Raw genomic sequence first — 25,444 nt, forward strand, 5'->3', positions numbered from 1 at the left:
CAACTGAAGGCCAAGTCCACCTCAACCATCCAACATCGATTATGTCATATTTAAACACTCACTCACTCTGGTCCAGGATGACAACATTCAGTTTCTTCTGACACTTCTGTTATTGGATCTGGCCTTGTTAGATTTTAAATTCTGTTCTTAGAAGGGAAACTTAAACTTTTTTTCAAAGCAACTTGGAGTAATAAATTCACACAAGCTTAACAAATAAGTAGTCATCATGTGGCAAAACACGATGGTGGTTTTACACGCCGTTTGGGGATCGGGTGTTTACTACACAGCAGTGGATTTCATAAATTCCAGGGTTGGGCATATTTCTAGTAGCAGCACACTTGGCTGTCATGAGAAGATGCAGGATTAGATAATCAACAACGATGAGGAAGTCAGCCAAGTTGCCACCCAGAAATTATTTACCAGAGCAGCTGTAGTTCAGAAATGCTAACAAGCCAGTCTCCCTGGGAGTGGGTCTCCTCACAGCATTTTCTCACTTTACTTTGCTCTGGAATCAGGAGCTCCATGTACTGCAATAGTGTCTCACTTTCTTGCTTTATATATTGCCTTCCCTTCAAACTGAACCTACAATTAATATGTGCTACCGAGAGGGGACAGTGATACCTAATCACATAGGTATGTGCCCTAGCTGTTCTGTGTTGAGAGCAAGCAGCCTCTTCCTGGGTGTTCTTAATTATTTACATAAGTTGAAGCTTAAAGGATGATTTAACTTAAACTCTCAACAAAAATGAAGCCAGTCTCACAGAACCAATTCTTATGTATAATTTAATACCATTTTATTTCTGAAATCTCTGAACAGCTTGAAAGAGGGAAACTCTTAACTTTTATATTTACTTGCTTTGAGGTTGATATTTTTAGGTTTTAATATAACTCTCCACTATTATTTATAACCTCTATTAAAATTAAACACTGTAGGAGTTCCTGTCATGGCACAGCAGAAAGGAATCTGACTAGGAACCATGATGCTGTGGGTTCGATCCCTGGTCTTGTTCAATGGGTTAAGGATCTGGCGTTACTGTGAGCTGTGGTGAAGATCACAGATGTGGCTTGGATCTGGCGTGGCTGGGGCTGTGGCTGTGGCTGGTAGCTGTAGCTCCAATTCCACCCCTAGCCTGGGAACCCCATATGCCTTGGGTGTGGCCCTGAAAAGACAAAAGACCAAAAAAAAAAAATTAAAAAAAATAAACATTCTTGTAGCTTTTTCACAACTAAGAATTATGTATATCGACTGCAGTCTCTCCCTCAGTTACATAAAGGAGGACTTGCTACTTGGCAAGAAACAGAACCCTCTTTCCAGTCCTTTTTCCTAAAGTTTCCCATATCTCCTTTCCCTGTGGTCATCATGGAGAAACCCTTGGAGATTACCTCTTACTAGGCCAGTAATTTTTTTACTTAAGTACAAATATCTTGGCAAAAAATGTGAAGTAGTAAAAATATGTAGAATAATAAAATAATTACTATGTAAAATAGACTTTTATTACATATGTTTCACAAACCTTGGTTTTCTTTAAAGGACACATGCATACAGCACCCAAGTTACTGTAGATTCTAATTAGTTGGGTATGACTGAATGCTTCTACTATATTTAAAGAGGAGTCCTTCCAACACTAAAGAAAAATCAAATCTAAGTTTAGTGAGAACAGGGCTCTAAGTTCTTATCTGAACTACCGGACTTGCCAAGTGAGGCAGCCCATATCACTCTCCTTGTCTTTTTGCCAGCATGACTGCTAATGAATCATCCTAACCTTGTAGAGTCACAAAGGGACCAACAAGGATGAACATAAAACACATTTATGGCAGTATCTGAGGATGAGGTTAAAAGAATCAAATCGCTTCCTTATTTCTAAATATCATAATATTCCACTAGTAGGCATATAACTCTCCTTATGTATGATGCTACAAAGTTTACAAAGTGCTATAATACAAGTCTTCTTATTTAATTGTTATGCCTGCTATTTATTCATACTCTCAACAAATAACTGTGTGTGCCTATGGTGCTGTGCATTATTTTTAATGCCAGTTCTATAGGGCCTGGAACAGGTTCAGAGACGCTAAGTAACTCGCCCTGACTGTCAAGAGCTCCTGATCTGTGATTTCCTAATTCTTTGTCCTTTTTCAAAATGGAACTGCCCTGGTTTCCATCCATTCTTCATCTCTACATAGTGTGATAAACTAATTTCAACTAATAACAAGTGTGATATTAATGACTGATAATGGTCCTATGTATTGGGCTTCCCAAACAAGGTCATTTTAACCTAAGCTGTTTTTCAAATAATTAAATGGGATGAGTAATGTGACAGGTGAATGGAACAAAGATATAGTGAAGGTAAAGGAGGGATCACAGTAGTTCAAGATTCTCTAAATCATATGATGCCCGTAGCTGCCTCATTACTCTGCACTAAGACCAAGAAGAGACAGGGCCACTTCTACGTCCTAAATGGGACCAGTGGCAATACTGGAGTCTAACAAAGGGCTGTCGTCTCTGCATGTGACAATTCCTGTGGCCCACTTCCCCCACCCAGCCCCTGTGTAGCTCCTATAATTTTAACCACACTTCTCCAAAGAGCAAAGCTGCCCTCTCACACCCACTCAAGGTGTTCCCTGAAGACTGTTTCCTTAGCCAGGGCAGAGCAGAAGGTGAGATCAAATGACTCAAGCAGTCATTTGATTCAACATTAAAAAAAAAAAAAAAAGAAAGAAATCCTTTCCCTTAAGTTATCTAAGAAATTGCCCCTTCATTCCATCTTGTTTTGGAGACAGTTAATGGGAAAATGTCTCTCCCTTTTCACAGTGAACAAATTCATTCACTATTCCTACTCCAGGGTACATACTGCCACTCGTACTTGCCTCCTCTGCCTCTCTGAGTTACCAACTCTCACTTGGTGATATCCTTCTCAAGCCCTGGAGCTCCACCAAGGTACATCACATAAAAGATGAAAGATGAGTCAGGATCAATTTTAGGAAAATTCAGGTTAAAACATGGAAATCCAGGAAAGACAGAAAATACTCAAGTATTAGTTGAATTTACCAAATAGTGGTTTGGGTCTCATAGACACGAGTTATTCCTCTGATCCAAGGTATTAGCTAGCAGCCTGTATTGCTTCTCTACCTTCTCTCTCAACAGGACAGAGCACACAGAGATAATATTTATAGAGTTCTCTAGTATAAACAGCTGAAAATTTAGAATCTCTGATAAAGTCAGGGGCCACCAGCTCCAGGTCACTCAGGCCACTTTAGGTCCCCCTTGCACAGACACTAAGAAAGGTAAAACAACCAATGTGGCAGCCAGTTAGGAAGCTTAATCCTTGTAACCCACAGCCTAATGTTCTCTTCCCAAGGTGCTGTCTCATCTCACCCTCAACTCAGCCAATTCCCTCTGCCTTCCTTCCCCACCCTACTTACCCACCAGTGGAGGTTAGCCCACTCTTCCAGGGAGACCCTCTCCCACCCCACCCAAGGCCAATGGCTGTTCTTTCCATCAGCACCCTTTCTTCATTCTGAGATGAACTATTCCTAAAGATGAAAACGCCTAAGATTTCTGTCCTAAAATCTCAGCTGTATCATCACCTTCAAAAGCAAACATGAATTTCTCAAGGAACAGAAATGTCCTCAGCCTCTGCCATTTTCTCCAGGGCATCATTCCCTGCGTGCATTGTGCCAGAGCTAGAAGGGCTCCTTCTCCAAGCAAAGTGTGTGACTTGAAAACTACCAGCTTCAGTCACCTCTGGGGCTTGTTTAAAAATGCAAATTTCTAAGCTCCCCCTCAACTAAATCAGAATCCCGGGGTGAGGCACTGAATCCACACTTTAAACCAGCCCCCAAGGGGATTGTTCTACAAAGTTCCACACCAGAATTTGAAAGCCTCTGATTTAATCGAGCTCCGGATCTCTACAGAGCAGGAAAGTAGGAAACAGACACAGAAGAAGTGAAATGGGTTTGTCCAAAGACACCCGGCGTTAAGGTGACCAGGCCCAGCGGGAACCTGCTTCCCAGCCTGATACGCACAGCACGAACTAGGTACAGCTCAGAATACGGATGCGTCCAGCACCAGGCCCCGACGGCGCGGGAGCGGCAGCCCCCCACACTCACCCGCTTGTAGATGTCGTCCCGGCTGGCCTCATACTTCTGCTGCATGCGCTCCTCCAGGAAGTAGATGCGCAGCTTGAGGCTGAAGTTCTCCTTCTTCAGGTCATTGAGGTGCTGGGACAGAGTGCGATATCCATTAGACATGGTGGGCAACCCATGGGGAGGAGCATGCCCAGTCGCCCCCTCACCCCAGGAACGTGGTGCAGCTGCACCTCGGCATGAAGCTGCCGGCTGCTGAGGCTACGGAGACATGGCCCCGGGGGCTGGCGCTCTCTCCCGCACTCGGGACTGGGCTCGCTGCTCTGGGTGCTGGAAAGCAACGCGCTTTCCTTTTTTACCTCGGGAGATATTTGCGGAATCCCTGACAGAGGAACATGCTGCGTGAACGCAGACACAAGTGGTGTAACCCGACTCCCAGCTAGGACTCGGCTGTCACCCTCCCTCAGCCTCCCAGGCCCAACTGTAGGCAGTTAGCAGTTTCTCAGAAGAGAGACAGGGCTGACCCCCAGAAGCTTCCAGGAAATGGAGAATAGGAGTAATCCCAGGTGATGGTGGGGCTGCAAAAAAAAAGAGAAGGACGTGAAGGTGTGCGGTGTGTGTGTGTGTGTATTTAAGTTCCTGGTGGTGGCTGATTAGCACAATAAAACCCAAAGAAGTGTGGCCAGAAGCAAGAAATAAGGTTGCTATAGAGGAGAGCACAAGTGCACAAAATGGCCTACAAAATGGTGACTAGGTATCAAATATCCCCTTTCTGTCAGGTGTGAATCTTAAAGAACAGCTAAGCAGAGAGGTTTCTAATTTCCTCTGATGATCCAGAAGCTCACCTCTAATCAGTTCCTTCATAGTTTTTCTCCCTGGACCTTTCAAGCCCTGAGGCGGTTAAATGAAGAGCTTTTATTACCACGCCCCTGCCCCACACACCTGAGCCACCCCCAATGAAAGGGCCAATCTTCTAGTTCAGTGGAATCTTTGCAAACTCTGTTTATCTGTTACACAAGCTCCAAGAGGCAAGTTCAAAAGCTCCTCCCTCCACAAGATGAGGGAGAAGAGAGGGTGGGAGGTGAAGGCGGGAGGCGTCAGTCTGGAGCCCAGAGATTTCACCCTGTCACTAGTTCTTAACTCCAGCACCTGCCAAATGGAGCCAGGCCCTCATCACCAGATCCTGCTCGGAGAGCAATTTAAGATCCTTGAATGACAGCTGCAACATTAGCAGGAAGTATTATTTATACCACACTGCACAGGACACTGAAGGTGACCAGGAGACAACCCCACAGCACAGATGCAAACACGGGTTCTTGGGTGCTGTAATACTTGCTTGAAACAAATTAATATTAACATCCAAAGTGAAAGAAAAGGTTTATACTTAATTCGAGTACTCATTTCTTCTTCAAACTGCTAGCTCTTCATTCTCCAAAGATTCTTAACTCTTCATAGTAATTCCAATAAACATTCCCTTTGTACCCACAGAAAGGTATGTTGACCATGGGGGATCCAGAGATGAAGACAGTCCCAACTCTTCAAGAGCTATGTGTCCATAGAGATATGGGAGTGTGTGTTTTATGCTATAATCCTCCAGGTTTGTGTTATTCAAACTTTCTACATTTTACCCTGCAATCCAATACATGTGTGCACACACACAACTGAAGTAAAAGTTCCACAAAGTAAAGTTAGCCAAGACTGTGTAGGATGAATTCTGATGTTTTCTATTCCATTTCTCTTTCTGGGAGTGAGTGACCCACTGAATTGACTTCATGGCCCACTAATAAGTTTTGTCTATGGGAACCCAGAAGAGTGATTAATTCTTACTGAGATGGGGACAGAAAGCAAATTTCAACCAGGAGCTGCACTTGTACTTTGAAAGAAAAGTTTGAGTGAATAAAGTAGCCTCAGGAGGGCATAATTAGAACTTAGCATTCTCTAAGACAACGCACTTCTTACCATAGAATGTTGGTAATTTAAGACAATATATCCTCATTAAAAAAAAAAAAATGTACATTTAGGAGTTCCTGCTGTGGCTCAGCGGTAACAAACCTGACTAGTATCCGTGAGGTCTCAGGTTCCATCCCTGGTCCCACTCAGTGGTTAAGGATCTGGTGTTGCTGTGGCTATGGTGTAGGCTGGCAGCTGTAGCTCTGATTTGATCCCTAGCCTGGGAACTTCCATATGCCCCAGGCGTGGCCCTAAAAAACAAACATAAAATACACATTTAAAATGCATTTAGCTATTTTCATTAAATCTGTGCTCTTAGAATAAATGAATGTCATCTAGGCTTAGTTAGAGACAGTAGGGAAAAGAAAAACCTAAATTAAAACTCAAGAAGATCCTTTTCTGGTTCCAACTCTGTTACTAAATAATCTGTTATGACTTTGAAAGTGCACTTCTGCAGAGACCTAACTGTCCTCATTTATAAAATGAAGTGGTTGGAAACTAGGGGATTTTATTTTATTTTAGTCTTTATAGGGCCACACCTGTGGCATATGGAAGCTCCCAAGCTAGGGGTCAAATGGGAGCTGCAGCTGTGGCCTGCACCACAGCCACGGCAATGCCAGATCTGAGCCACAGTTTGCAGCAACACTGGATCCTTTACCCACTGAGTGAGGCCAGGGATCAAACCCACATCCTCACGGACACTATGCTGGGTTCTTAACCCACTGAGCCACAATGGGAACTCCTAAACTAGGTGATTTTTAAGGACCTTTCCTGGTCTAAGCTCCTAGAGGAATAACGTAGTTATTATTACCTCCATTTTCCACAGGGGGAACCAGGTGACAGACTCTAGATTACCGTTTAATTATGCTTTTGATGTCTACTTGGACTTTTTCATCACATAAGATAATTTGATAGGAATTTTATGGAAAGTAAAATTGCATATGAATGCAGATATTCTTATCCAACCTAGATATTTCTTTCTGCCTAGTTCCTTTTGTGCCCTGTGATCCTTTGTTCTTCCATCTCTCCAGCCTCTTTTCTGTGTTTTTGCTGGCTCTTTAAAGCAAGTGCTTAAATAATGGTTAGTACTTAGTCTTCTGTTTTTGTTTTGTTTTTTTTTTTCTTTTCACACTTTCTCCTGTAAAGATTTTGTCTACTTTTAGGGCTAACACTTTTGCCTCCCAAACAGCCCCTAAATCTCCAAGTAAGTTTTCTTAAACAAGATCTAGCCCTACATATCCGACCCTTTGCTAGATAGTTCAACTTGAATATGCCATTCTCACAACAAACCTCATAGCAAAAACTTTTACAGCAATATCTACCATGTCTGCCAGAATTTATCCAGCTGTCTCTTCTCCCTATTATGGCTGAAAACCCCATTATTTTGAAAACAATATTTGTACAACATCCTATCATCTTATCCTATCATCTCCCTTACCTAAAACCCTTCACAGGCATCTCATCACTTAGAATAAAAACCTCATCACACCCCATCAAGAAACCCTGCCTCTTTTTTCAAGCCTTTTTTTTAAAGTCCGAATTCCACCCAAAGCCTTCCCTGCTACACCAGACTGGGAAGACTTCTTCCTCTGGAGCTCCTAAGGCAAATATTAACATTTGGCAAGTGCCCATATGCTGCCTTATGGTATTTATTGCTTTCCTGTTGTCTGAAGGGTTATTTACATCTTTTAGAGATATTTAATTTTCCAGGTGTTTACTTCTCCAACTAGTCTGTAAGCATCCCAAAGATCAATGACTTACATGTCTTTCAATGACTTGCATGTCTTTTTCTATACTCCTGTAGCCCCCACAACAGCCTAGAAGACCTCTCTAGTTAATTCATCCCCACTGGGCAGTTTACAGTCACTTTGATCAGACCAGAGTGTTCTGAGGGCTGGCAAGGCATATTTTGTGTCTCTGTATTCTCATTACATAATATTTAGGAAGCATTTCTGAAATATTTGTTGACTTAGTGAATAGATAAGTACTGCATACATATTTCATTTTTTTGCTGACTTGATTTGTTAAATATGGGATGGCTCACTTATTCTCATAACTTTCCGAAGATATAGAAAAGTTTAACAGTTCCAAAGGAACTAATCTGCTAGAATGGTGATGGTAGAAAAATGATATTTTGGTGACGGCAGGAAAAAAGCGATCTTTTGTTCACTTAAATTTCTAAGTTTATATGCCCATCTTGACCTTTCTCCTCAACTCCAATCTAACTTCCCAAAAGAAATCTCTACCTGAATATAGATATCTCATACTTGTGATATATAAAAATGAATTCCTGATTTTTCCCAGCATATATGTTTCTTCCTCATTGGACCCCATTTCAGTTTGTAACCAGTCAATATTTGCAGTTGTTTGGGTCCAAAACTTTGAGTCATTGAGTAATTCTTGACCTTTCTTTCTCATGCACTTCATCTCATCTGTCTATAAATCTTATTATTTCTACTTTCAATACATATAGAGAATCTATTGACCACCACTGCTACTGGTAACTCTGCCACCCTGGCCTAAGATACTGTGGTTTCTCCCCCAAGTTATTTGAATAGCCCCTTATCTGGTCTCTCCACTCCAACCCTTGCTCCCCTATAGCCACCGAGCCTTTTACAATATGTCAGATTACTTCTCTGCTGGCAACCCCCAACTGCCTTCCATATAACTGAAAGTGAGAGGCTAAGTCGTTTCATGAGCCCGTAAGGCCAAGGGTCCTGCATAATGTGAAACCTCTTTTACTTTTTCCCTACTACTCTCCTCCCTGCTGTAGCTACACACTGCTTCTTCACTGTGCTGTTTCTCAAAAACAGCAATACTCTTCCTCTTTAAGCCCCTTGAACTTGTTGATCCTTCGGAATGGTGAAGCCTTTCTTTAGTTACCTGCATGATTCTCTTCCTCACCGTCTTCAAGTCTTTGATCAAATGTCACTTCCTCAATGAAATGATTCCCCTGTTTAAAACTAACTCATCCTATGCCTCACCCCAGCACTCCATATCTCCATTGTTTTTTTTTTTTTTGTCCCATTGCCCTACCATCTTTTAAAATACATACATATACGTATTTAGTTTATTGTCTGTTTTTCCCTACTAGCATGTCAAATCCATGAGAAAGTCAAGGTTTTGGCCTGTTTTGTTCACTGCTATATCACTATTACCCAGAATGATGCCTGCCACATAGTAGGTGCTCAAAAAACACTTGTTGACTAAAAGAAAGGAGAAATAATAATCTGCTCACTTTGACCTCACTGCATTACTTCTAATAGAAACTCAATCTGTATACAAGACTCTGCCATCTTATAGGATGAAGAGCATTCCTGAAGATCATTTTATAAGTAAAAATAAATTATTCTAACAACCTAATTTTAATACACAACACAGAATCTGAGCTTTGCACAAGAGTTCTTAATAAATGTGGAATAATATACGCCAAACAATAATCAAAGGACAGTATGAACTGCACAAATAGTAAAAACTACAGAAATTGGGAAAGAAAAGCTACCAGAGAAAGTTCCACAGAGAACTGACACTTCAGCTCTCCCTAAAGGATGAATCAAGCTTGTGGAGGCTGAGGGGAGAATATAAGGCAATCGAGGCAGATAGAACATAAGCAAAGGTGGAGGGCCAACTGGACTGAAACAAAGGGGCACACACTCTCCTATAGTGGGGAACCAAGAGGATGGGAAATGAAGAAGCATTTTAGAAAGATCTTGAAAGTTAGAGGGAGGAGCCTGAGTTTGTTCCTTTAGGCAGATCCTGACTCTCAGTTGAGCAAAGGGTGAAGAGGAAGGCAATGAGGGAGGGCTGGCAGCCGCTAAGAAGAATGTTTATCTGTACTTATGTTTTGTTTAACCTGTTTGTGTTTTACAGATTTAACAAACAAAACCACATACACCTGGGCTGTACACACTAGCGCTCCTAAATCAGGGCCTCTAAGAGGTTTTGGATAAGCTCTCCACTGCTTGGGAAATAAATACTTCAAGTTCTTGAGCAAGGGGCAGTGCATCTATCTTTGTTTTTTTTCACATAGGGCACTGAAAATCTTTACTCTTCTCTGAAAATATTTTTCCTAAACATTAATGGCTCTCCCCTTCTCTTTCCTTTATTTTGTCTTCCCATCGCTTCTTGATGTATTAGTCCAGACTGGAAATAAGACTTTAATAAGAGCTCAATCAATGCCAACAATAGTAGGAGGATTATAACCCAGCTGTTGTTATGTCATGCCCCATTAACATAACCAACTGTCAAGTCAGCCTTTAAAAAAAAACTATTTCACATTTGCTTAATCATCTTCAGACCCCCCAGATAGTTCTTATAATGGAAATGCTTGAAAACATATTAATCTCTTACCAATTCCTCTCCTAAAAATAAAGTTCCAGCCCACTAAAAATGATTAACCACCTTAATTGACACATTCTTTTTAAATATGAAACTTCTGCTGCAATTTAAACTCCACTAATTTGATAGCTGTGATAATTCATAGCTTTACATTTCATGAAAAATAAAATTATGATTAAATTACTGAATATGGTAAGCACAGAAACAGAATTGTGTTTTAAGTAACCCTTGACACTTTACTATCCACTTACAAATTAGAAATAAGTATTATCACTATCGTACATATTTATCTAGGTGGAGTAGCACGGAACTTTGAAAAGAGCAATAGCTTTCAAACCACAGGGATCTCTGTTCAAATCCCAGCTCTGCTATTTCCTGGTTGTGTGAATTTGGGAAAAATACTTAATAGTAATTAACTGTAGGAAACAACTAGGAGAGGGGATCCTGTTAGGCTATCAAGAGTGTTGCAATTATATCTGTAATATGAATTTTTTTTTCAACCCGAGGCAAAGACAGTGAAAATAATATGTGTTAAAATTTAGATATTGGGTATATGGACAAATGTTTTATTGTCCTTGGTATATTCTTGTCTGTGAAATAGTTTATTTAAATTAAAAAAAAAAAAAACTCTTTTAAAGGGCCTGAAACTAGGAATTTCAGGAAGGTAGCTATTGACTAGATATAAGAATAAATTCTCTAGTAGAGTTGATGTCATGAACTTATCACCACCCTCCACCTAAACATTCATGCATCAAATATTTATTTAACACTTACATTTATAAGAAATAGGAAATTTCCATCACAAAAAGGAATCGACTAAAAACCACTTGTAAAGTTGTTTATTTTTAACAAGATATTGTTTAAAATCTTCACACATCAGCTAGGGGTTAGTTTTAGGGAATGTTTAAGGTCCTCAACCATCGAGAGGTTCTATGTTTAAAATATATTTTCTCATAGAAACATTATCAGCAAAGGCAGCACCAAAGAGTGAGCTGTCACGTTTTGAAGAATCTCAGAGCACCCCACCAGCTCTCTTACAGCAGAGCCCTAGAGGGTAGTGGGAATTTACCCCATCAGACTGAGTGCTCTGATTTCCTTGTACAGAAAGAGTAAGAGACTACAGAGCACAAAGGATGTGATATTTCCAAGGCCAAAGCAGCAACAACTACTGGGACCTAAGGATGACCCTCGTAGACTTTGCTGTCATATTTTCCAAACAGCATTTTGGGAAAGGCACACCAATGGCTACAGAGTACTTGCTGCTCTTTAGAATCCAGTGGAAATAAAGCCAGGAATGCCACTTGTTTTGAACTGGAGGGAAGGGATATGCAGGGAGGGATGGAGCAGAGAGAAGAGGAGGAGGAGGATGCTTGCTTCACATATAAATATCTTATTTAGAATACATCTATGTATCTGGGAGTCCCTATGCTTTCCTGATAAAGTCTAAGTTGAAGAAATACAAAAGTTTAATTTCTGACTGTTTTGAATAGCTTTGACTTGTATTGCAAAATTAATTAGATACACTATCTTAACAATCACTTACATAGGATTTGACAATAGAGAAAGCACTTCCATATATGTATTGTTTCATTTTATCTTCACTACAACACTGTGAAGTAAGTGGATTAGATATTATAATCCCATTTTACACACAAGGAAGGTAAGACATCAAGAAGTTAGCTGGTTTGCCCATGGAGAAGTGGAAGAGCACAGTCTGATCCATATTTCATATACATCAGGGCCTTAATCATGACACTAGAGGACCCTTGTGAACCTAGCATTCCCTTGCGACTAATAAAGTACTTCCACCTTGATGGAGTCCCCGTCGTGGAGCAGTGGTTAACGAATCCAACTGGAAACCATGAGGCTGCGGGTTTGATCCCTGGCCTTTCTCAGTGAGTTAAGGATCCGGTGTTGCTGTGAGCTGTGGTGTAGGTCGCAGACGCGGCTCGGAACCCGCGTTGCTGTGGCTCTGGCGTAGGCTGGTGGCTACAGCTCCGATTAGACCCCTAGCCTGGGAATCTCCATATGCTGTGGGAGCAGCCCTAGAAAAGGCAAAAAGCCAAAAAAAAAAAAAAAAAAAAAAGTACTTCCACCTTGGGTCCCTGCATATTTTCAAAAAGTATTCTTATCTATTATAGATAATCTTCCTTGTGACCCTAGAGGATCTAATCACCTGAACCTACACTAACCATAGTTTTCTCCATTTCCAAGATGAATAAACCAAAGCTGACCCTCAAAAGACTAAACATAGGATTACTATATGACCCAGCAATTCCACTCCAAGGTATACACTCAAATGAGGTGAAACATATGTCCACATGAGATCTTGTCTATGAATGTTCATAGAAGCATCATTCACAATAGTCAAAAAGCAGAAACATTGCAAATATCCCAAAACAGAAGAATAAACATACAGAGTTTAGGATATCCACACCATGGAATACCACTTAGTCATAAGGAATGAAGTACTGACACATGTTACAACATGGATGAACCTTGAGAACATTATACTAATGGGAAGGAAGCCAGGCACAAAAAGTCATATATTGTATGATTATATTTATATGAAATTTTCTGAATAGGCAAATCCATTGGAAAAGCAGATGAGTGGTTTCCAGGGCCTGGAGAAAGAAGGAATGGGGAGTGACTACTAATGGGTATGATGGATTTGGGGGAGTGATGAAAATGTCCTGGAGCTAGATAGTGGTAATTGTTGTGCAAATCATTAAATAGACTAAAACCATGGAATTATACACTGTAAAGGGGTGAATTTATGATATATAAATTATATTTCAATAAAGCTGTTATTTTAAAAAGAAGAAAGAAACCAGAGCTGGGAGAAATAACATGTCTGGTCCTTTGCCTCTTACAAAGGTTTTTTATTTGTCTTTTTTTTGTCTTTTTAGGGTCACACCTGTGGCATATAGAGGTTCCCAGGCTAGGGGTTTAATCAAAGCTGTTGCTGCCAGCTTATGCCAGAGCCCCAGCAACACCAGATCCCAACCGCATCTGTGACCTACACCACAGCTCACAGCAACACCAGATCCTTAACCCACTGGGTGAGGCCAGGGATCAAACCCACAACCTCATGGTTCCTAGTCAGATTCGTTTCCACTGTGCCATGATGGGAACTCCTACAAAGGATTTTTTTTTAATGATAAAGATTCAAAGTTCAATTCAATTCAATTAAAAGCAAATGGTTTAGGAGTTCCCTGGTGGCTCAGCAGGTTAAGGAACTGATGTTGTCACTTGTTGCGGCTCTTATTATTGCGGTATACGTTCCCAGGAACTTTTGAATGCTGACGATGTGGCCAAAAAGAAAAAAAAAAAAGGAAATGGTTTAAACTGACCATTTCTAGATATATATTAACCCTACTTAGATTATGGGGCCTTAACATAAAGGCTAGATGAAGTATCCTCTGAGTGGTCCTCAATATTGAAAACTCACGGACTGCTATGTTCTATCAAAACTTTTGTTATAATCTGACCCATTCTACATTTTGACACAGGAGAATATACTCATTAGGCTGTTCTGAAGAGTATACATAACTTCTGCAGAACATTCTGCAAGGAAAATGTCAATCAATCAACTTGGTCTTTCCCTCATTGGCCCTTTCACATTGACTCAGGGTTTCTGTCTAGCACTCCAGAAGCCAGCTGTTGATGCCTGCCTCCAAAAGTAGACTTAGAGCTCCAAAAACACCTGGCTTTTTTTTTTTTTTTCTTTTGGGTTGTACAACAAACAAATCTTTTTTCTGAAACTCTGCTTCTGAAATTTCAACATAATCCCTGAAATTTCACAGTCTTTTAAATATAATTTTTTTCTTTTTCTTTTTGGCTGCAATGTGCAGCAGCTTAATGTGGGGTCTCAGTTTCCAAACCATGGACTGAACCCAGGCCACAGCGGTGAAAGTGCGGAGTCCTAACCACTAGACCACCTGGGAACTCCCTTAAATGCTAAAATATTAATAATATTATTCACTTTTCTCCCTTAAACTCAGAAGCATACCAATACCCATGCCCTACACAGACTTTTCTTAAATTAACTGGCCTGGTGGCAAGAGAGCTAACAACAGAGCTCTTACATCAGGTCGATAAATAAACCCTATCTCAGGCAGTGTCACTGTGCAGATAAAAGATTGGGGTTCCAGTGATGTTCCTGTTGCCTTTCCCACCAAAGATACACACCCACCCCACCCCCGATCCTGGAATAAAAAGGTGTCGTCATCGTCACATTAGAGCACTACGAACTATATAAAACCCAAACAAAACAAATAACAACTTCCCTGGCCACTAAAAATAAGAGGCCCAGCCAGAAATAGCGCTGTGAGAGACAGTGAAATGAGCTCCATGGCAGAAACGACAGTTGAGCTGCACTGATGCTGAGAGCTCCCAAGGACTCCTAGGATCCAAACTAGATTCTCCTGCAGTTTGGCCTGACCAGCACCAGCAAGACCTGGTGTTTGTGGACCCAGAATGATTACCTGCTGAATATCTAGTATTTAGGGAGAACATGTCAGTTTATGGCCTTACCTACTTTTCTAGACTTTCAATAGTTCTTTTTCCATCTTCTTCTGGGAAAGAAGGCAATTTCAAAGGCACAATTAGGACTTTTTCTAGGCATAAGAGCTGAGTTCACCATGGACGACCACGGCTGTAGCAATAAGACTTTGACCATGAGCTGGGGCATAATGGGGGACATACAACCAAAGTGAACCTCAACTAACATTCTAGGGCTCCAGCCATGACAAAGAGCCTCCTATTTCTGTACTTGGCTCTCTGTTGCCTCCAGGACTTTTCATGGGTCGCAGCGTCAGCCTGCTAAGTCATTCCTGTTTCCTTCCCACTCAGCTCTGACTTAACTACTTCCAACTATCCCTTAAGGACTTGATTTAAATATGACCTGGTAAAGGAAGCCTATCTGACCCTAAAGTCTGGGTAAGGGCTCCTCCCGAGGGCCTCCTCAGCATTACATATCCACTCTTATTGGATATCTGTTTGACTATCTAGCAATTAGATTAGAGCTCCTTCAGAACACAAAGGATCTCTTTAATTTCTTTGCAAAAATGAAACTCATCTAACTGCTGCACCTATGGCATATGGAAGTTCCCAGGCTAGGGGTCTAATCGGAGCTGCATCTGCCACCTACACCACAGCTCACAGCAAATCCAGATCCTTAACCCACTGAGTGAGGCCAGGGATCGAACCCACAACCTCATGGTTCCTAGTCAGGTTCGTTACCACTGAGCCACCAATCAATCTTTTTAATGATTATAAAAAGAACTCCATGTGCCTACTCTAGTCATTCCCTTTCTCAGAGGATGGCATCAACTACTAGTTGCCCAAGTAATAATGCTTACTATCATTCACCCAAAACACAAGAGGAAAGAAAAAAGCAAGCCTACTATGTACTAGGCACCATACTAATCACTACATCTAGAAGGCAATGAGACAAACCCTGTTTCTGCGATTGTGGAGCTCAGATTCTAACAGAAAAGACAGAGTTTGAACAAATACATCATGTTATTAAAGCAAAAGTGCAAGGTTCTCCAGAAGTTTAAACAGAGTAACAACCTAGCCTGGGGTGGAAATGGAGAGAGGAATTGGTGGAAGGTTATAGTTGGGCTTTCTCTTCCTCACTGGTCATACATCCATCAGTCACTTAGTCCTGTCACTTCTGCCTCTGAAATCTCTTTCACTGGCATCCACCCATGCGTCTCACTGCTATACTGTCATCACCACCAACCTTTGCCTCAAATACCACAGCAGCCTCCTAAATGCCCTCTCCGCCTTACCCTTGACTCCTCTAATCCAGAGTCCATACAGAGGCCAAAAAGATGTGTCTGAAAGGAAAATCTGATCATGACACCTCCCTGTTTAAGAGCTTTCGGCAGTTCCCACAAGGCTCCAGTAAAATTTAAAAGCCTTTGCATAACCTGCAAAGCCCTTATGTGCGCCACCCCCCTGCAATCCAGCCTCAATTCCTAGCACCCATGCTCTAGGATATTAACTTAGTATAGTTCTTTCTCTTATACAAATCTTGATTACACTGTTTTCTCTTCAAGGAATGTTCATTCTTCGACTCCCAGCCCATATTAGTGGCCAATTCTTAGTTTCCTTAGGAAATGTATCCTGAATTCTCCTGCCCTTTGGACCGAGTTTAGGGGCCCAGCTGTATAATGTGAAGAACTCTTTGCTTTTATTGTAATCATTACCTTCTGTTGTAATTGGCTCATCTGTAAACTCTCTGAGGTAGGAACCATGCCTGCCTAACCATTCTTATATTTGCAGTGCCTATGACATTATGTTGTACATAGTAAGCTTTGTACAACATAGTAAAATACTTTAGAAATATTTGTTGAATGATTAAATAAATGAAATGAACATACATTATTAAAAATTCAAATAATTCAAAAAGTTATAAAGGCGGCAAAAAAAAACATGACTAATCCCATCACCCATGGTAATCACAATACATATTTTGGTTTATATCCTTCCAGACATTTCTGTTTTTCTTCCTCAAAATGAGGTCTTATTTAATGGAATATTCACATTATTGTTTAACCTTAAATTTGTTATTGTTAGTATAAACATCCTTCCAAGTCAGTTCATTGCTCTATGATACTCTTTTGTATGCTTACACCATGCCTGAAATAATCAATCCTCACCTTGATGAATAATTAGATTATTTCTAATATTTTTAGTAGGCAAATACTGAATAAACATTCATCCTTCAACACACATCTTTTCACGTGTTCATGCTTAATCACTGTGCATCTAACAGCTCGAACAGCCCTGGTACCTAGGTTGCAAACAGATGCATAAGGGGATCAGCTGTCCAAAGAGAGGCGTACTGAAATTGTGGCTGAGAGTTCAGGTTCTGGAATCAGTACACTGCAGTTAAAATCCCGGCTTTAGGAGTTCCCGTCGTGGTGCAGAGGAAACGAATCAGACTAGGAACCAGGAGGTTGCGGGTTTGATCCCTGGCCTAGCTCAGTGGGTTAAGGATCCAGTGTTGCCGTGAGCTGTGGTGTAGGTCGCAGATGTGGCTGGGATCTGGTGCTGCTGGGGCTCTGGCATAGGCCGGCAGCAATGGCTCTGATTACACCCCTAGCCTGGGAACCTCCATGTGCCACGGGTGCGGCCCTAAAAAAAAGACAACAGGCAAAAAAAAAAAAAAAAAAAAAAAAAAAAAATCCCAGCTTTAGTTCTTCCCAACAATCACTGGAAATCAGTCTTCTCATAGCTTCAGTGTCCCTCTCTGGATAAACGAAAACAATGGTTGTACTAACCTTAAAAGACTGTTTTTAGAACTGAATAAGAAAATGCAAATCAAGTGCATTCACAGAGGTTTGCACATTGTCTCAATAAACAGTAACTGACATAATTATTTTTCTTATTTTACTTTTTTTATTTTTTATTTTTTGGCTGCACCACACCATGTGGAAGTTCTCTCAGCCAGGGACTGAATCCATGCCACAGTTGCAGCCTGTGCCACAGCTGCAGCGGCAACACCGGATCCTTAACCCACAGCACCACAAGGGAACTTCCTATTTTTGTTATTTAAACATTTTATCATTGGAATGGAAATTCCTCAGGGTCCACAGGAAGAAAGATAGAGCTTCTCTTCCTACAGTGAAGAGGAGAAGAAACCAAGTTCTAATAAGGGGACAGAAGGGAGATAATAAAAAAATAAGAAGAATTATTCAAGTGCCATTTTCTCTGTAAAAGTGGTCTTTTCTGTGTTAGTAACCACATCTGCTGGAATTTTCAGGGTTGTTCAATTTTTAAAATTTCATTCTTTTTGATAAAGTTACTTTGTATAACCAAATGTGAGTCAATATTTATAACTTTGTAAGGTTTACATATATGTATGAATACAAATTAGGAAAAAATGTTTTGTCCTACATTGAGGTTTTAAAGACATACATTTGATTGGCAATTATTCTAATCTTGTAATCCATTCCACTGGTGACTTAGATGTTATTTAAATTAAATTTTTTTTTTTTTTTGTCTTTTTGCCTTTTCTAGGGCTGCCCCCGTGGCATATGGAGGTTCCCAGGCTAGGGGTCTAATTGGAGTTGTAGCCACCGACCTACGCCAGAGCCACAGCAACGTGGGATCTGAGCCGCGTCTGCAACCTACACCACAGCTCACGGCAACGCCGGATCGTTAACCCACTGAGCAAGGCCAGGGATCGAACCCTCAACCTCATGGTTCCTAGTCAGATTCGTTAACCACTGCTCCACGATGGGAACTCCTAAATTAAATTTTGTATAATTTAAATTTCTTAGGTCCTCTATCAGAGTGTATACCTCTCTGTGTCCTCTACAGCACTTGAATCATTCCTTTTACTCATAGTTCTTAAGAATAAGTAATTGATTTGATGCCTATTTTTGGCACTGTTGCTTAGGAATGAAAATGGTTGCCCAGGTTTGGTGGAATGACTGTGTGGAATCCTTCTGAAAAGTTACATTTAATAAGAAAAAAATCCTGTGCTTACGATAGCTGAAAGTTTAGAATTTACCCCCTTTCCTTCTCACCTAGTAACTTTTTGAAAGTCTCAAGATACTAGTGAAATCAAAACCAGTCTGTTTGGGGCACTGCAGTTTGAGGAGCTTAAAAAAAGGGAAGAAAGAAAATTCACTTCACCAGTGGCATGCATTTCCCAAGGCTGTAATTACAGAGAAACTCAAGAAGTACTTGAAATAGCTGGGCCTAAAGGCAGCATTGACATGACCCAGACCCACCTAAACCAGAACAGAAACCCAGGCCATGATAACTCAGATCTCCATAAAGGCAGAAAAGTCCCTTTTAGGACTCACTGCCCCCTGCCCCCCAGACTCCAAGGCCCAAGTGGAAAAATTTGCCAGGCTGGGTGGGGCCTCAACAGACTGACTCACTGTGGTTGGACTCAGACTGCCAGGAAAAGCTAGCTTCAGACTATGATTAAGCAAATACTGCAGCTGATTTTGCTGGCACTTTCATGTTAAAGACAACATTATTAAAAATGTGTAAACAGAGAGGGCAGTGGAGGCCTTCTCTAGGCCTTAAGGCCACAAACCCCCACCCCTCCATGACTTTTCTATAGCATTTGCCATTTTGATTCGCTGCATGAACCCAAATTGCACACGTTTCATTAATGTAAACCTCTCCTTCTCTGAACGGTCCTCTTATTTTTCCAAGAAGCTTGACTCTGGGACTTATCGTAGCTCTGCTACTTTACTGCACAGCTTTCTTCAGGTTGCGTCTTGGTCTCTTTTCTCATATCATGGATGTAATATAATGCCTATCTCATAAGCTAGGAAAATGAACCTATAAAGATCTGAAATAAAATATGTTCAGCGTCTAAAAAGTACCTAGTGTATAATAAACACTCAATAAGTATTATTATTAGCTGTTAATATGATCTTAATAAATCCTGTCAAATATTCTAAAAGGTCTCTGCTTTCTTTCCTTACTTAACATTTATAATTTTATCATCCCAGTTTAGGTAGAAAGTTATCTCCCTTTAAACTCACTATTAAAAATAAATATACTAGGAATTCCCGTCGTGGCTCAGTGGTTAACGAATCTGACTAGGAACTGTGAAGTTGCGGGTTTGATCCCTGGCCTTTCTCAGTGGGTTACAGATCCGGTGTTTCCGTGAGCTGGGGTGTAGGCTGGTGGCTACAGCTCCGATTAGACCTCTAGCCTGGGAACCTCCATATGCTGCAGGAGCAGCCCTATAAAAGGCAAAAGGACAATAAATAAATAAATAAATATACTCGACTTCTCAGTTATCTATCCTAAACAATTAATTAATATACCAATACCCTCCATAGAATCATTTTATTTACTGTAAATACACTCAATGAATACCGAGTAGAGGCTAGCAGGAATACAAATCCAACATAACACTCAATCTTCAACAATACTTTTTGGAGTTCTCATCGTGGCACAGTGGTTAGCAAACCCGACTAGCATCCATGAGGATGCAGGTTTGATCCCTGGCCTTGCTCAGTGGGTTAAAGATCTGGCGTTGCCATGAGCTGTGGTGTAGATCACAGATGAAGCTCGGATCTGGTGTTGCTGTGGCTGTGGTGTAAGCCAGCAGCTGTAGCTCCAATTCAACCCCTAGCCTGGGAACCTCCATATGCCACAGGCACAGCCCTAAAAGACAAAGAGACAAAAAAAAAACCACACAAAAAAACAAAACACCAAACCAATACTTTTCAACAAGTTTAGCTTAGTTGATAAACATCTGCTGAGCACTTCCTGTGTACTCTAGGTTCTAAACATTAGAAAGGGATAAACAAGAGGTTTTCTGCCCTTGATTTGCCTGGAGTCAGAGTATATATTTTGAGATTGGAGAGTTAGGGAAAGAAACCTAAAAAGAAAAGCAAACAGAAAACAAACAAACAAAAAACAAAACAAAACAAAAACACCAAAAAACAAAACCCGGGATGTGAACTGAAACTTGAGGGATGAGTAAGTTTTGACCAGGTAAAGAATAGGAGAGAAAGGTATTCTAGGCAGAAGGAACAGGCGGGACAAAGACTTGGAAGAGTGAAACAACTCTGAATTGCAAGAAGTTCAGAATTCATGGAATAGAAAGCACGTGATGGATGACACTGGGAGACAGAATCGGACTTACAGGTTACCCAGGGAAGACAGAACTGCACTCTGTGCCTGGCTATAAATTGGAGGAGCTCACCACACCAGTCCCCCATGAGGCAGCACTTGCATTACCACTAACCTAGGAAGTGCTCACTATTTTAGGTCACAAAAATTACAGTTATGTCCAGGCTCACATTATGAGATGAGGGGTAAGTTCCTTTGTTATTCTTTGTGCTTTTATTTCCTCCCTTGTAAACTGGGGTAATAATCATGCTTTTTTCACAGAGTTGCCATGAGCATTAAGGACAATAACACTGCACTACTTAGAACACTACCCGACACACGAAAGTGATCAACACATGCTGGCTAGTATTATTTGCCGCTCTAGTCACATTCATCCCAGAGATGCTGAAGGTGGGGCGGGCGCTGTAATCAGTGAGAAAGGATATAGGAATGAATTTTTCTCAACATATGAATATGGCATTTGTAAGCAAAATGACCCGATAACCCACCAGGATTTGTAATCATGGTACATAAACTCCATGACCTCCAAAAAGTCACAATTTCTGAGTCCTGGTTTCCTCACTTGAAAATAGGGACAGTGCTTGTTTCATGTAGGTTTATAAAGACAAAATAAGGCAATTTATGAGAAGCACTTAACCCACTTCTCAAATCTACAAATCTAGAAAGAATAGAGATCACTGCATCAGTGGACCTTCTGAGGGGGGAAAAAGTCCCTTTACAACAAAGCTGATGAGTTTTAAAAAATAATAAAATCACCCATTCATTCAAAAAGTACAAATGAAGCATACATAAGAAGCAAAACTCTGGAGTTCCTGTCGTGGCGCAGTGGTTAACGAATCCAACTAGGAACCATGAGGTTGCGGGTTCGGTCCCTGGCCTTGCTCAGTGGGTTAAGGATCATGGAGTTGCCATGAGCTGCGGTGTAGGCTGCAGACGCGGCTCGGATCCCACGTTGCTACGGCTCTGGCATAGGCCGGAAGCTACAGCTCCAATTAGACCCCTAGCCTGGGAACCTCCATATGCCACGGGGGCAGCCCTAGAGAAGGAAAAAAAAAAAAAAGAAGCAAAACTCTTTTATCATGGGAAATAATACCTCTTAATTTACACCTACCAGAGTAAGGTTCAGTAGGGCCATCTGTGTCAGTATTTACGACACCCCCCTCCCACTCATACTGTTGATGGAGGATGGTGAACATGAGAAAAGAAAACTGGTATCTTCAAAACGCTGTTCCCTTTGCCCCTTCTTCCTGCACCAACATAGTGAAGAAAGATGCCATCACTTTAACTTGACCAAGGATGTATTTTCCATAATGTGCCAATATTTATAATTTTAGTCTATTATTTCTTACTCTGGAATCAAAGGCTCTTTTTCCTAGAATTTCCTATAACAACAAATATTTCAGAAGCAATTACATTATTGATCAACTACTTTTTACTGATTAAGCACCTTTAATATTACTTCTTTCCTTGTTCTAAGTCTCTCTTTTTACCTCCCTTGACTAAGTCCTTTCAGGCACTTTTAAGAAAATACCACAGACTGGGTAGCTTATAAATAAGTGAGGTTTATTTCTCATCATTCTGGAAGCTGGAAGTCCAAGATCATGGTGCCAGCCGGGTCAGGTGAGGTTCTCTTCTGGGTCACAGTCTTCTCTTTGTATCCTACATGGTGGAAGGGGCTAGGGAATCTCTCAGGAGCCTCTTTTATAAGGCACTAATCTCATCCATGAGGGCTCTGCCCTCATGACTTAAGCACCTTCCAAAGCCCTGCCTCCCAATTCCATCACCTTTAGGGGTTAGGATCTCAAAATACGAATTTTGAGGGAACACAAGCATTCAGATCATAGCATCTCTCTAGCCCAGTCTTTCATTGGCTCTATTCGTGAACATACTTACCTTCCTTTTACCCAAATTTCCCCTCTGTCTGGGATATTATAATCTCCTTCTCTGACTGGTAAAACCTAACTTGGCCGTGGAGACCTCAGTCAATGTGCAGCGCCTGTGAAAGGCCCTTCTCTGTCCTTTAATTGAACATTCTCTCTAAAGATCTCAGCATACACAGTCCTTATCTTTATGATAAGGACATCTTATACTGTAAGCAATGCAATGTCTGCATTTCCCAACAGACTATAACTAAGAGCAGGAATGGCATCTTTTTTAAAGTGATTGAGTGTTTGTTGCAGGGATAGGTGAAATAAGGATGATGCCATGGTCTGAATGTGCCCTCCCCTCATTCATATGTTGAAATCCTAATCCCCAAAGGCAGTGGTGCCATGTTAGGAGGTGGACCTTTGGGATTAGTGTTGTATAAAAGAAGCTCCAGAGAGATCCCTAGCTCCTTCTGTTGTGCAGGAACATAATGAGAAGACACCAGCTCTGAACCAGTAAGAGGGCCCTCACCAGAAGCTAACCATGCTGGTGCCCTGATCTTGGACTTCAAGCCTCCAGAATTGTGAGAAATACATTTCTGTTGTTCATAAGCCACCTTGTCCATGTTAGAGCTGCCTGAATGGACTAAGACAGATGGATTCCTGGCTGCTCAGCCCAGGCCTGTATCCCTTTGACACCTGCTTCAAGCCCTGGAAGAACCAACCCTTCTCTGGCACGAAACCTGTAATATGTCCCTTTTCCCTTTCTGAGTACAGCTCCATTCTTGATCTCAAGGCTACTGAATGCATCATTTAAACTTTAGAGAAAATATCATGTTATTTAGAATTCTACCATTTCTCAGGGTGGGACATTGGAATGTGTCCCTCTCCCTCCTATATTTTTTTCTAACTAATATATCTTCTAATTTTCAAATTCTTTCATGGAGTTTCTTCACATATTAGGTGCTGTCATTCAAAGTTTACAGAATGGATGGATGGATGGACGAATGGATGTAAGAATGAATGAACAGACGTGTGAGCAGGACACAGCTTGATTTACTGGCAATGACCATTCTGACAAAGAATTGTGTTGGAGCCTCATTGTTTTTTAGTTATTGCTTGACACATAGGGGAGAGAAATTTAAAATCTCTCTCTCTCTCTCTCTCTTTTTTTTTTGCGGGGGGGTGGTTGGAGCATGCAGAATTTGAAGTGGGATCTCAGTTCCTTATTGGCCTTTTCTCTGCATCCTAGCTTGGTTTTTCTCAGTGGCTCCCAGCACTGAGGAGTAAGGACTAATCAGTGATGTTAGATCTGAGTGCTAAGAGAAAAAGACCTAGGGTTCCACACCTGAAAGTCAGCTGACCTCTGCTCATCACCCAGCTTAGCCCATTATTTTCCCTCTCCCACAGCATCCAGCCATCCTTCCAATCAGTTGGAGTGACACCCTTCACTTCTACAATCCAAATCACCTCTCAACCAAAAGGAACGTGCAGGCAGACTGCCTTCCTGGGAGCACCGCAGTGCTGCAACTCTGCTCACCCCTTATGCACTGCAGCAGATGCAAAAGGTGCAAAAAGGGGAAGTGGATGGGATGGCACCACCCCCAACCCTGCCAGCACCACTGCTGTCCAGAGGTTTGGTCTTCAAGAGCCACTTAATAGTCCTGCAAACTCTCTCTGCCTTTTCTTTAAAAATAGTATCCATGACAACTCTGAGTAAAGAAACCAAGAGTAGGCTGTTTAAATTCTCAGGCACATGTTATTTGGAGCATATTCTTGGTCCCACAGCAGGAATGTCTTGTAGGATGGACATTAGGTCCTAGTGAAACATTTCCATCTACAGATGAAGGGAAGACAGGGCAAACTCATGTCAACACTGCTTTGTTAACCCCTTTTTGAAAACGGAGTATTTATTATTTTACAGCAAAAGCTATCAATTCAAGAATGAAAGGAGCCCACGCATTTAGGGCATTTTTACACAGTATTCACAGTGTCCTGATTCATGGGTAACCCCAGGGGGCACCAGAGAACCGTTTCCTTTTTTAGCACACAGCAGTGTAAGACTCCTGGGTGCTCTTTCCAGGCCTATCTTTTCTGCAGATAGGTTCTACTGCGCAGACTTTTTTGGGTTAATCCAGGGCACAGGGAGCTGGTGGGGGTGGAGGTAGGGTTCTCCGTTATAATATCAGGAATTTGGCTTTTGGCCCAATCTAAAGATAAACCTATCAAGATGCAGAGCACTTCAAGAGTTAGATCCAAGCAACAATGCCAGCTTCTGTCGAGAGGCAGTGGTTATGGCTGAACTACTTTATGCTGCAGACAGCATCCAGATTCTGGAGTGGTCCAAGCCAGCAACAGAGGATATAATGCCAGCTCACAACTAGGTCTCCAGGGCTCACTATGGCCTAGCTACAGATTCTCAGGGTGCCGTTTAAACTTCCTGAATTGATCTGACAAGTAAACCAGGAGTAAAAGTGGTAAGACAGAATCAGTGGTACAGGAGGTTTCCATGAGCCCCAGTGCTCAGCACATAGCTACCAGTGCATAAGCTTATTGGGATAAATGCTCTTGAAAGAAACACC

At 41.4% G+C, this 25,444-nt stretch overlaps 1 protein-coding gene across 28 annotated transcripts in view; it reads right to left on the reverse strand.

Annotated features, from left to right (window-relative positions):
• LOC100624559 (myomegalin) overlaps positions 1-25,444 on the reverse strand; it is a 216,415-nt gene that overhangs the window by 144,334 nt on the left and 46,637 nt on the right. For 18 of the 28 annotated variants that reach the window (XR_002343706.1, XM_021090661.1, XM_021090678.1 and 15 more), the window contains exon 4: positions 4,108-4,218. Coding sequence is in view for 25 of the 28 variants with exons in the window: in XM_021090661.1 (XP_020946320.1) it covers positions 4,108-4,218 (111 nt within the window). In the remaining 3 variants the exon portion in view is untranslated. Of the gene's footprint in view, positions 1-4,107; positions 4,509-25,444 lie in introns of those variants that run through there. The other 10 variants (XR_002343709.1, XR_002343708.1, XM_021090681.1 and 7 more) reach the window with 3 other exon arrangements.

The sequence above is a fragment of the Sus scrofa genome, chromosome 4, assembly GCF_000003025.6.
Source record: "Sus scrofa isolate TJ Tabasco breed Duroc chromosome 4, Sscrofa11.1, whole genome shotgun sequence".
Taxonomy (NCBI): domain Eukaryota; kingdom Metazoa; phylum Chordata; class Mammalia; order Artiodactyla; family Suidae; genus Sus; species Sus scrofa.